At 39.5% G+C, this 13,842-nt stretch overlaps 1 protein-coding gene across 1 annotated transcript in view; it reads left to right on the top strand.

Annotated features, from left to right (window-relative positions):
* The window catches only part of TXNL4B (thioredoxin like 4B), a 33,133-nt gene extending 20,303 nt beyond the window's left edge, over positions 1-12,830 (top strand). Inside the window, exon 4 of the mRNA XM_035024863.1 lies at positions 12,645-12,830. Within this exon, the coding sequence (XP_034880754.1) occupies positions 12,645-12,756 (112 nt within the window). The 3' untranslated portion in view covers positions 12,757-12,830. The remainder of the gene's footprint in view (positions 1-12,644) is intronic.
* The last annotated feature ends 1,012 nt before the right edge of the window (positions 12,831-13,842 follow it).

The raw sequence follows: 13,842 nt of genomic DNA, 5'->3' as shown, positions 1-13,842 counted from the left end.
TGTATTTTAAATGAACAGAAGTATAGAAGTTCTTATTTTTAATAAGATTCAGTTTTTTTTAATTTTATGGTTAGTAATTTTTGTGTCCTGATTAAGAATTTTTTGCCTAAAAATTCTCCCAAATTTTATTCTAGAAGTTTATTGTTTTACCTTTCTCATTTAGATCTATAATCCATGTGGAAGTAATGTTCATATATGATGTGTTCAAGTTCAAGTTCATCTTTTTCCATATAAAGCATCATCCTTTGCCCCTAAATTGCAGTGGTACCTTTGTTAGAAATTAGGTGACCATATGTGTTTCTTTCTGTATTCTTTATTCTGTTCCATTAGTCTATTTGTCTTGTTCTGAGTCAATGCAACTCTGTCTTCATAAGGAACTTTATAGTAAATCTTGCTATCCAGTATTATAAGTGTTCCAACTTTATTCTTTTTCCTCAAGATTGTCTTGATGGACTATTCTATATTCTAGGTCCTTTGCATTTCATATAAATTCTGAAATGAGCTTTCAATTTTCACAGAATGTCCTGCTGGGATTTTGAATGAGAGTACATGAAATCTCTAGATCAACTTGGGGAGAATTGATATCTTAACAATATTGAGTCTTCCAATCCATTAACATGTATATGCCCGCATTTATTTATCTTTAATTTCTTTTTTTTTTTTTAAAGATTTTATTTTTATCTTTGACAGAGAGAGACACAGTGAGAGAGGGAACGGAAGCAGGGGGAGTGGGAGAGGGAGTAGCAGGCTGCCCACCAAGCAGGAGCCCGATGCGGGGCTCGATCCCAGGACCCTGGGATCCTGACCTGAGCCGAAGGCAGACGCTTAACAACTGAGCCACCCAGGTGCCCCAAGTTATCTTTAATTTCAATGCCTTGTACATTTTAGGATAGATCTCTTGAACCTCTTTCATTAGATTTACTCCTAAATGTTCAATTTGTATGGCTATTATAAATGATATTTTCATTTAATTTGCTAATTGTTTATAATGAATATAGAAAAGTACACTTGATTTTTGTATATTGATATTATATCTAGCAACTTGGTAGATTCACTAATTAAATCTAATAGTTTCATTAATCTAAATATTTTAGATACACAGTCATATCATCTGCAAATAATGGCTTTTTTACCTCATCTTTTCTAATCTTTATACCTTTTATTTCTTTTTCTTACCTTATTGCACTAACTATGATTTTTGTTACAATATTAAATAGAAGTGGGGAGCAGGCATCCTTGTCTACTCCAAAACTCAGGGAGGGAAAAAGCATTCAAAATCTCACTATTGTGTTAGCTATGTAGGCTTTTTTGTTTTGTTTGTTGTTTTTTTTGTTTGTTTTTGTAGATATTCTTTATCAGATTAAGGAAGTTCCCTTTTTTTAAAAGATTTTATTTATTTATTTATAAGAGAGAGAGAGCACAAGCAGGGGGAGAAAGGACAGAGGGAGAGAGAGAAGCAGGCTCCCCACTGAGCAGGGATCCCGATGTGGGGCTCAATCCCAGGACCACCCTGAGATCATGACCTGAGCCAAAGATAGACACTTAGCCAACTGAGCCATCCAGGTGCCCCTAAGGAAGTTCCTTTCTCTTCCTAGTTTGTTGAGCTTTTTTAAACATAAAGAGGTGTCAAATGTTTTTTCTTTATTCATTAAGATTATCTATTTTGTTAATGTGAATTGCATTGCTCAATTTTTGAATGCTAAACCAACTTCACGCTTCTAGAATAAACTTCAATTTCTCATGATGTAGTATAATTTTTATATACTGCTGAGTTTGGTCTGTTGATTATTTTTTAGGATTTTTCCATCTGACTTCATAAGAAATATCTGTCTATATTTTACCTTTCTTGTAATATCCTTATCAGGATTTAATATTAAGTTTATGTTGATCTCTTAATGCAAGATAGGGAGTGTTCCCTATTTTTCTATTACAGGAAAGAGTTTGTGTAAGATTCATATTATTTTTCTTAATTGTTTGGATAAATTTTCCAATGAAGCCATATAGGCCTGTGGTTCTCTTATTGGAAGATTTTAAATTGGAGGGGGCAAAAAGGGGAGGATCCAAGATGGTGTCACAGGAAGATCCTGAACTCACATCCTCCCACAGACACACCAAATCTACAGCTACATATGGATAATTTCTCTCTGAAAACTAAGTGGACTGCTCTCCAAAACAAAGGATTGAAGGACCATATCAAGATGGGTAAGAGAGGCAGAGACACAATCTCACCAAAAAAGCCCACCCCCAGCCCAGGAATGCAATATGGAGGGACCACACAAGGCAGATAGTTCTCTCAGAGGAGCAAGGGGTTGGTGCTCCTTATCAGACACTCCAACATCTGATATCCGCACCAGAAAGACAAGCCCCAGAATGTCTGACTGGGAAAACCCATGGGGTTGACATCTGGAGATCCCAAAGTCCTCAGGAAACTGAGAATCCCCTTTAGGAGGTCTCTCTCATGCCAAGACCCAGCAAAAAGCAGCAGTTTGAAAAGCACCTAGACCATACGTGAGGGAAATTTATTTGCTGATCTGGGGACATTGCCTGCAGGGGCAGGGGACAGCTGAGATGCTCTCTGGAGATGGAGGTGCTGGAAGACACCATTGTTGCACTCTTTCCATGTGGCCTGCTAGCACAGGCAGGTGAACTCAGAGGCAGCACTCTCCTGACACCTTGCTGAGATTGGCAGGGCCATGCGGTCATGGCATTTCCTGAGGTCAGAGAGCACAGTGGTTGCAGCACTCCCCCATTCCCTGGCTGGTCACAAAGTTCTCTACTCCATAGCTAAAGTCTGCAAACATAGGTGGTTGCGACACTCCCCTTCCCCTGGCTCAGGCTGGCAAGTACAAGAGGTCATGGTATTCTCCTGCTTTCAGCCTAAAGCCAGGATCTGCACAAAGACAAGGCACTATCCTACTGCATTGCTAAAGCCCATGGGTGAGCAAAGTCAAGACATGTTGCTGCTGCCTCTCTGAAGCCACCCCCAACACTCTCCAGCAGCCTTGTCAAAGCCAACAGGCACACTCAGCCCACACAAGAAACCCCTGATTGCCTGGCCCTGGTGGCCAAGAGGACTTGCGTTCCAGAGCTAATGGGACTGTAACAATCAGAAAAACGATTCTTGGCAGGCCACAACCCCCAAGGTGCTGCTCAGACAGCAGACTGAAACATAATCCCAGTCTTCCTGTGAAAAAGCCTATTTCCTCAGCCTAGAACTTCAGACTGAGGGACAGGCTTCTGGTTTCCCACAAATCTAGAGGCTAAGGAAGCACTCCCAGGGAATGTAAGCAGGGAGATACCATCCTTCTGTACCCCCTTGGCCTTGCTACAGTTCAACAAGATTTCCCAGAAAGCTTATACACTCATCTGGAGCCCTGATTTCTGCAATTGTCACCAGGGGACACCTCCAGATCTCCTGGTCTGGAGGGCAGAAGAGTTTACAATTGCAACCCCACTGGACTGTGTATAAATGCATAATTTAAAAACTGCCCCCTTGAGGTCTGGCTTCCAATCAACCTGAAACTAGGTGCTAAGTGAATTTCCTCCCCTTGGATCACTAACAAGTCTTGGCATACCCTCCACAATGGGGTCATATCAAGAATAAATCAGGCAGTTGGGACAAAGATTCAGGAGACAACCAAGAGCTAGGGCAAGGTTGAATGAGGATAATCACCTAAACAAGGCCACTCCTTCAAGTCAGAGAGAGGTAGATGTTTTGCCTAATACATAGAAACAAACACAGAGAAGCAAGCAAAATGAGGAGGAAGAGAAATTTGTTCCAAATGAAAGAATAAAATGAAACCTCAGAAAAAGACCTTAATGATAGACAGATAAGTAATCTACCTCATGAGGAATTCAAAGTAATGATCATAAAGAAACTCACCAAACTCAGACAAAAAATGAATGAACACAGTGAGAACTTCAACAAAGAGATAGAAAACATAAGAGAGTATCAAAAAAAAGGAAAGAGAGAGAGAAAGAAAAAGAGAAAAGAAAAAGAAAACATAAGCGAGTATCAAATAGAAGTCACAGAGCTAAAGAATACAAAACTGAACTGAAAAATACATTAGAAGGGTTCAACAGCAGACTGGATAAAGCAGAAGAATGAAGCAGCAACCTGGAAGATAAAGCAATGAAACACACCCAGACAGAGTAGCAAAAAGAAAAAAAACAATTTTAAAAAATGAAAGTAACTTAAGTGACCACTGGGGCAACCTCAAGCACAATAACATTTGCATTATAGGGGTCCCAGAAGGAGAGGAATGAGAGAAAGTGTCAGAAATCTTATTTGAAGATATAATAGCTGAAAACTTCCCTAACATAGGGAAAGAAACAGGTATCTAGGTCCAGGCATCCACAGAGTTCCAAAAATGATGAACCCAAAGAGAGCTATACCAAGACACATTATAATTAAAATGTCAAAAGTTAAAATTAAAGAGAAACTCTTAAAAGCAGCAAGAGAAAAACAAATTGTTATATATGAGGGAAACCCCATAAAGCTATCAACAGATTTCTCAGCAGAAATTTTTCAAGCCAAAAGAGAGTGACATGACATATTCAAAGTGCTGAAAGAAAAAAGCTTCCAACCAAGAATACTCTATCCAGCAAGATTATCATTCATATTTGAAGGAAAGAGAAGTTTTCCAGACAAGCAAAAGCTGAAGGAGTTTGTTACCACTAAACCAGCCTTTCACAAAATATTAAAGGGACATATTTAAGCTGAAAAGAAATGACACTAATAATAAGAAAACATATGAAAGTAAAAATCTCACTGGAGGGCGCCTGGGTGGCTCAGTTGGTTAAGCGACTGCCTTCGGCTCAGGTCATGATCCTGGAGTCCCAGGATCGAGTCCCGCATCAGGCTCCCTGCTCGGCAGGGAGTCTGCTTCTCCCTCTCCCACTCCCCGTTTGTGTTCCCTCTCTCACTGTGTCTTTCTCTGTCAAATAAATAAATAAAATCTTTAAAAAAAAAAATCTCACTGGAAAAAGTAAATATATAGTAAAGGTAATGGATTAATCACTTATAAAGCTATTAAGAAGGTTAAAAGACAAAAATAGTAAAATTAACTAAAACAGTAATTAGTTAAGGGATACATAAAATTAAAACATATAAAAAGTGACATCAAAAGCACAAAACATCAGGGGGAGTAAAAATGTAGAGCTTTTGGATGTGTTCAAATTTAAGTTCCTATTACCTTAAAATAGACTTTTATAAACATATGATAAGACATGTGAACCTCACAGTATCCACAAAGTAAATACACTAAAGAAAATGAGAAAGGAATCTAAACACAACACTAAAAGAAAGTCATCAAACTACAAGAGAAGAGAGAAAGAGAAGAGAGGAGAAGAGAGGAACTACAAAAACAGCTGGAAAACAATTAACAAAATGGCAATAAATACATACCTACCCATAATTACTTCAAATATAAATGAACTAAATTCTCCAATCAAAAGATGTGGAGGGCACCTGGGTGGCTCAGTTGGTTAAGCCACTGCCTTTGGCTCAGGTCATGATCCTGGAGTCCCGGGATCGAGTCCCGCATCGGGCTCCCTGCTCCGCAGGGAGTCTGCTTCTCCCTCTCCCACTCCCCCTGCCTGTGTTCCCTCTCTCGCTGTGTCTCTCTCTGTCAAATAAATTAATTAAAAAAAAAAAAAAGAACAGAGGTTGAAGGAATCATCTGAAAGCCAGTAGCAGCTGAGAGAGAGGGGAGGATTGCAATTGGGAAGATGGCAGCGATCGGGGAAGGCCGGTGCCGTGCCTTACCTGGAGGGTCCCTGCTCTGTGGGAAGAATATGTGTTTCCAAGAGCTCCTGGAGTTTTTGCAGTCGGTTGGTGGCATCGAGGACGTCACGAGGCTGGTCGGCCTGGGCGGGACCCAGGGCGCGTAAGTGCGATTGCAGTTGCTGCAGAACTCTGAGCAGGTAACAGCAGAGATGATGTGGCTGCCAATACAGGCCGGGGCTCACAGAGAGGAGCAACTCATTCACTGATGAGGAGGTTACATTTCCCAGTCCATGGAGGCGGGACCCAATAATTATGACTGTCTTCTCTGAGCGTCCTGGTGAACTGCTAACAATTTCTAAAATTCTACACTTTGATCCAGAATAATAATAATAAAAAAAACGCTTTTGATCTAGAAGCAAATAAAAATTTAAACCTAATGGGGCTTTCTTCACCAGAACTGCAGTAAGTGCCCAGGGGCCTTGGGGTGCAAACTATATTCAAGATTCCATAAATCACCTAATCTCCTTATTCCAAAGAAGAAAAAGAATGACAAGTCCCAAGAGCCCCCAGCAAAGCAGATGGAGTATGAGGGGGTCTGAACGAGAGGGCATTTTTGTGGGTTCTTCCTTAATCCTTCCTTTTGTATCACCAGATACACTGTCGCGAAAGCTATCAGCTCTATCCTGGAAAGCTTAAGGAAAATGAAAACAAGCAGAAGGTTGTATCTTCCTGTTGGTTATGCCGAGAGGTAGGAGGGAGTAAGACGCAGGCAAGCGAGTGGGAGGCGGATAACAGATCAGTTACTAACACCTGCGGAACTTTACCGTTTGCCTGATGGGGTCCTGCCTGCTGATGAGAGCCGGGACCCTCCAAGTGAGAACAGATGAGGCTGGCTAAAAGTGGTGCCATCTTGTCAATGCTGTGAGACATCCATAAAGATTGTTCCCGCTCTGAGAGTAGGTATGTGTTTCTCCTGAGCAGGAACCCCACAGTTTCCTTTAATTCCTGAATGTAGACCCAAGACGAGGAAAGTCAGTCTGACATTCACCCAGGACCGGGAGCAGTTACAGATGGTAAGGTCGTCTCTTCACTCGGAGAGGCAAATGCTTAGTGGAAAGAACCTCTGTTTTTCATTTTCTTTCTCTTTTTTCAGAAAGAAGTCACCTCACAGTAGCTTCAAAACTAGTTTTATGAGGGAATACAGAATGAAAGAAGGGACAGTTAGATAAAACGTCACCAACGAAAACTCGAGAGTGGTACCTTCTGCACTCACACCCAGTCCTCAGAATACATCAAGAAGAGAGACGAGGGGCATGATGCATCATGGCCCAGGGGACGGGAGTTAGGGAAAAGCTATCAAGGTTAACAGGGCCCGCGAGCCTTCCAGGGGATCCGCTCTACTGGCCTTTCTCACTACACGGGGAAGCAGAGCCCACCATCTACCTATAAAATTAGACACCAAGCTTACTTCAGCCACCTTTGTGAGAGACAGAGGCTCAGAAGTAGCATCTGAGGGGCAGGAGGCTTGGCTGGGAGGAAAGAGAGGCAGGGGCTCCTGTGGCTGGATCAGCAGGAAGAGGCGCCCAATTACAAGATTGACAGGGAAGAGGAGGACAGCAGTTTGGACGCTGATGATCAGCTGGGACCAGGTCACAGGAAACGGACCCACTGGAAGAAGAGCATTACATCAACCTTCTCTGTCAAATAAATAAATAAAATCTTTAAAAAAAAAAAAAAAAAGATGTGGAGTGTATGAAAGGATTAAAAAAACCAAGACACAGGGGCGCCTGGGTGGCTCAGCCATTAAGTGTCTGCCTTCGACTCAGGTCATGGTCCCAGCGTCCTGGGATCAAGCCCCACATCAGGCTACCTGCTCAGCGGGAAGCCTGCTTCTCCTTCTCCCACTCCCCCTGCTTGTGTTTCCTCTCTCACTGTGTCTCTCTCTGTCAAATAAATAAATAAAATCTTTAAAAAAAAAACAAGACATATCTATATACTACCTAGAAGAGACTCACTTCAGAAGTAAAGACACACAAAAACTGAAAGTGAAGGGATGGAAAAAATATTCCATGCAAATGGCAACAAAAGGAAAGCTGATGCAGCTATACTCATATCAGACAAAATAGACTTTAAAACAAAGACTGTAATAAAAAACAAAGAGGGGCACTACATAATGATGAAGGGGTCAATCCTGTAAGAAAATATAACATGTATAAACACATATGCACCCAATATAGGAGAACCAAAATATGTAAAGCCAATATTAACAGACCTAAGGGGAGAAATTGACAGCAGTGCAGTAACAGAAGGAATTTTAACACCCCACGTACATCAATGGGTTGATCATCCAGACAGAAAATCAATAAGGAAACATCAGCCTTAAATGATGCATTAGACCGGATGGACTTAGTAAATATATACAGAACATTCCATCCAAAAGCAGCAGAATAAAGGTGCCTGGCTGCCTCAGTCAGTAGAGCATGTGACTCTTGATCTTGGGGTCATAAGTTTGAGCCCCATGTTGGGCATAGAGATTACTTTAAAAAAAAAATACACATTGTTCTCAAGTGTACACAGAATATTCTCCTTAATAGATCATCTTTTTGGCCATGAAACAAGTTTCAATAAATTCAAGAAGACTGAAAGCATATCAAGTATCTTTTCTAACTACAATGGTATAAAACTAGACATCAGTTACAAGAAGAAAACTGGCAAAATTACAAATACATTGAGATTAAACAACATGTTACTGAACAACTACTGGGTCAAGGAAGAAATCAAAGAAGAAATTTTAAAAATACCTAGAGACAAATAAAAACAGAAATATGGCATACCAAAATCTATGGGGTGTAGCAAAGCCGTTCTAAGAAGGAAGTTCACAGCAATACAGGTCTACCTCAAGAAATAAGAGAAATCTCAAAATAAACAATTTAACTTTATACCTAAAGGGACTAAAAAAAGAATAAATGAAGCCCAAAGTTAGTAGAAGGAAGGAAATAATAAACCAGAGCAGAAATAAATGAAAAAGAGACCAAAAAGACTAAAAAGAAAAGATCGATGAAACTAAGAGCTGGTTCTTCAAAAAGAAAATCAACAAACCTTTAGCTAGACTCACCAAGACAAAAAAAAAAAAAAAAGAAGCCTGGAATAAATAAAATAAATGAAAGAAGACATGTCACACCTGTCAGAATGGCTAAAGTCAAAAAGACAAGAAATAACAAGTGTTAGTGAAGATGTGGAAAAAAAGGAATACTTGTACACTGTTGGTGGGAATGTAAACTGGTACAGCCCCTATGGAAAAGAGTATGGAGGTATTAAAAATAGAAATAACATATGATCCAGTAATTCCACTATTGGGTACTTAACCCTAAAAAACAAAAACATGAATTTGAAAAGATATATGCACCCCTATAGCCAAGATATGGGAACAACCTAAGTGTCCATTGATAGACAAATGGATAAGGAAGATGTGATTTATATGCAATGGAATATTATGCAGCCATAAAAAGGATAATATCATGCTATTTGAGACAACATGGAAGGACCTAGAGGGTATCATGCTAAGTGAAACAAGTCAGACTGAGAATGACAAATATCATATGATTTCACTCATATGTGGATCTAAAAAAAAAAGGAATAAACAAAAAGCAGAATCAGACCTGTAAACACAGAGAACAAACTGATGGTTGCCACAGGGGAGGGCATGGGGGGAATGAGCAAATAGGTGACAGGGAGTGGAAAGATTAAGCTTCCAGTTATAAAATGAATAAGTCACAGAAATAAAAGGCACAGCATAAGGAATATAGTCAATGATACTATAATAGTGATGTATGACAGATGGTAGCTACACTTGTGATGAACATAGCAAAATGTATAAACCTGTCAAATCACTATGTTGTACACCTGAAACTAATATAACATTGTGTGTAAACTATAGTCAAAAAAGAAAAGGAAGAAAAGGAAGGAAGGGAGGGAGGGAGGCAGGGAAGTAAGGAAAAGGAAAACTTTTTTAAAAAAAGACATTGATGGGGGCACCTGGGTGGCTCAGTCGGTTAAGCATCTGCCTTGGGTTCAGGTCATGATAGCAGCATCCTGGGATCAAATCCTGAATCGGGCTCCCTGCTCAGCAGGGGTCTTCTTCTTCCTCTCCCTCTGTGCTCACTCTCTGTCTCTCTCTCTCAAGTAACTAAATAAAACCTTAAAAAAAAAAAAGGACACTGATGAAAGAAATTGAAGAAGACACAAATAAGTGGAAAGATATTCCATGTTCATGGACTGGAAGAATTAATATTGTTAAAATGTGCATAATACCCAAAGTGATCTACAGATTGAATGCAATCCCTATCGAAATTCCAATGGCATTTTTCACAGAACTACAACAAATAATTCTAAAATTTGTATGGAACCTCAAAAGACCCCAAAAAGACAAAAAAATCTTAAGAACAAAGCTGGAAGTATCACGTTCCTGATTTCAAACTGTATTACAAAGTTATAATAAAACAATATGGTACTGTCATAAAAACAGACACATAGATCAATGAAACAAATTAGATAGCCCAGAAATAAACCCATGCATATACAGTCAGAAAATGTACAACAAAAGAGGCAAGAATATACAATCAGGAAAAGACAATCTCTTTAATAAATGGTGTTGGGAAAACTGGACAGCTACATGCAAAAGAATGAAACTGGACTACTTTCTTACACCATATATACCAATTAACTCAAAATGGATTAAACACTTGAATGTGTAAGACCTGAAACAATAAAACTAGTGGAAGAAAACATAGGCAGCAGGCTCTTTGACATCAGTCTTAGGAATGTTTCTTTCCATACTGAAAATTTTTTTATCAGTTCTGATGATCTTTGCCTTTTAATTGGAATGTTTAGTTTATTTATATTTAATGTAATTCCTAATAGAGATGGTTTCAAGTCTACCATTGTGCTATTTGTTTTAAATTTAATCCATACATCTTCTTTTGTTTCTTGTTTCCTATCTTTTTTGAATTATTCAGTTTTTAATTTTTTTTCTCCCTATTATTTCATTATATATTCTTGTATTATTTTTCTCATGATTATCCCAAAGATTTCAAGATATGCACCCTTGAATTATAATCTACTTTAAGTTAGTGCCTTTACCACTTCCCAAACAATATAAGAACTTTACAACAATTTAATTCTCTTTACCTTCTCCCATCCTTTATGTTACTTTTGTCATATACTTTACATCTGTATATTATAACCCTCATAAGCATTAAAAAAAAAAAAAAAAACAGTTGCTAGCAGGTGGATGTGAGGTCATTTGAAATGTGAATAAATAGAAGCCAAGAAGACAAATTCAGTGTTGTGGAAATTGAAAGGAAGGGACAAATTCAAGAGAATTTTCAGAGAAGCAAATTGCAAAACTCAGTAACTAAATATGGGGAAGACAAGGCTTGAAAATGACTCAAGGTGTTAAACTTGAGACTCAGGGAGGAAACTGATGGATACACATGGGCAGGCTGGGACTGGGATGTTAGGGTTTGAGTGAGAAGGAAAATCATTGAGCTCAAGTTTTAAAATGAATTTTATGTGAAATTGGGGCTTAAAAGATGACCACTGGAAACATGACCAGATTTGGAAATCACCTAAATATAATACCACTTTTATTGGAAATTGTGTGAGAAATGAGTTTATCAGGACACTGAATATAAAAGAAGAAATATTCATTCATTCATCAGATCTTTATCAAGTGTCTACAATGTGTCTAGGTGTTCTAGGTGCTGAGGATATAACAGAGAACCAATCAAACAAAACTCCTGCCCTCCTGAAGCTGACATTCTAATGAGAAAATAAAGAATGATTAGTGGATGGAGTCAGAAGGACATCCTTAATTGAGACAGAGGAGTGCACCATATGTAATAAGTAGAATCTGTAAGGATGCTGTCCATGAAAACTAGGAGTTGGAAAAAGCCTTGAATAAGGCAGAAATACTGTATTTTAACAGTTCTCAAACTTTGCTGTACTTTAAAATCTCTTGGGAGTTTTTAAAAATCCTGATGCCCAGGTCATACCCCATCCCTAGTACATAAAAATGCATGCTGGTGTGTGCCAGTCATCAGGATTTTTTTTTTTTTTTAAAGATAGCTGAAGTGGAGAAACTGATGAGGAGAACAAAGACAAGAGAAGTGTAGCTAAAATCAAATCTACTTACAACTTACAACCCACTGATAAATACCTGAGACATGCAGAGCATGACATTGTTCAAGGAACTCATGGCTGCCTTCATACTGTTGTTTCATTACAGACTAAAAGCAGCCTTCTCTTGACAAAAGCCAGACCTCCAAAGTCCTGTAGACCCCACTTTCACCATCCAGAAATTCCTTAGAAACTTACATTATTTCTACCCACCCTTCCTCCACAAACTTGAAATATACAATCAGTCACTCCTCACAGTCACCAAGTGCAGCTCTTCCTGCCCATGTGTCCTGTCCCCGGGCTATAATAAAAGCAGCTTTTGCACCGTAAAACATGTCAAGAATTCTTGACCATTGCCCTCGACGGAACCACAGCCACATTTCATCAAATTTAATATGCTATGAATTTTAAGCAAGAGAAAACCCTGTCAATTAAACTCTGACAAACTGCTTAAGATGCCATCAATTTAAGATGCATCTCAATTTCAGAGATGTTAAAAATGGCAAAATATTCAGCATTTCAGAATTGATGGAATACTGTGGACACAAGTGCATGTGTGCCCCGTGCATGAGCAGCCATGGAACGAGAACCACCGAATTTTCCCCAGGAGTATACATGACCTTAGAACAGAATGAATAATTGAGTGTTGAATTCAGGACAGCACATGTTGTTCAAAATTTCAGTTTGTCTCGATAAGAAAAGTAAACAAACATGTTCCCACTATTCCTCCTCTTTCCAGGTTATCTCGGTTATCTCACTTTCCCTCAGCCACGAGGGACCAGGAACTACGTGATCCCACTGTGCCTGGAACACGGACATTGCTTCCTTGGTGCCACCAAATCTCTTCTTGAAAATTGCACCACTGGCAGACGTGCATACTGATGTACTGAGCTTTTTAAAAAGCTTCTCAGAAGTAACATCAACACCCCCGCAAAAAAAAGCATCAGTGCTGACACTTTATAAATGAGAAACTGCTAAGTGCCAAGATTTTAAATCAAATATTATCTTCAAACCAGCTTCCGATCAGTAAGACAGCCAACCAGAGTTGGGTAAACCCAGAGTCTGTCAAAACTTCAAATATAATCTGCCAGTAGGAAATTGGTCCGAGGTCAAAGGTGTGAGGATATTGTCAAAGGACACAGTTCAACCACCAGATAAATTTGAGGATCTAATTAGCTTTATTAGGTGATTCATGAATCAGACAGCATCCCATCTAGCAAGTAAAGAGCATGCTCTGAGGAGTTGTGAAAAACAAGGTTTTTATACAAAGAAGGGTGAGCAAGGAAGTTATTAGCAAAAAGAAAAAAAGAAAGACAAAGAAGGAAGGGAAGGCGGGAGGAAAGGAGGGATTGTTTCTGGCCAGGACATCTTCTTTTGGGGGGGTAGGGAACGGGCAGGATTTTCATCATGCGGATGACCTCACCAGTAATGATCAGGAAATTTCAGATTGACTGTAACAAAGGTCACATTCCTGGAATAGGTTGAAACTCTAGTTAAGTCTTGGTTTGCTGTTGCAGGGGGTGGGGAGGATGACTCCATTTGGGGCTCGTTGTTTCTTTTTTAACATTATTATAATCACAATAATCCCCTTGTATGCACCTCCAGAAATTCCCAGCATGGAGTAAGTCAATACACTCCATTAACGGAGACAGCAGACCAGAACTGGGGAAAGGGCTACCCCAGCAAACCCCAGTCAGTGGGGACTGTGGACTAAAACTGGGGACAGGACTTCAATGTGGAATCGCAAGACTGAACCAAGAGAAAAAGACTTACACTCGGTTAGAGCCTCCGGTAAGTCTAGATTGACCCCATCTTGGAAAGCCAAATAGATCGGAAGCTTGAGACAAAGAGAGTGGAGCTCAAACAGAGAGAAACTCACAGCCCTTGGAGAAAGTGAGAAAGAGACTGAACTCCAAAGGGAGTTCGAAGGCTCCACA

Source organism: Mirounga leonina, unplaced genomic scaffold, assembly GCF_011800145.1.
Source record: "Mirounga leonina isolate KUSES-001 unplaced genomic scaffold, KU_Mleo_1.0 Mir_180, whole genome shotgun sequence".
In the NCBI taxonomy this organism is placed as follows: Eukaryota; Metazoa; Chordata; class Mammalia; order Carnivora; family Phocidae; genus Mirounga; species Mirounga leonina.
This window is presented reverse-complemented; position numbering and strand designations above follow the sequence as displayed.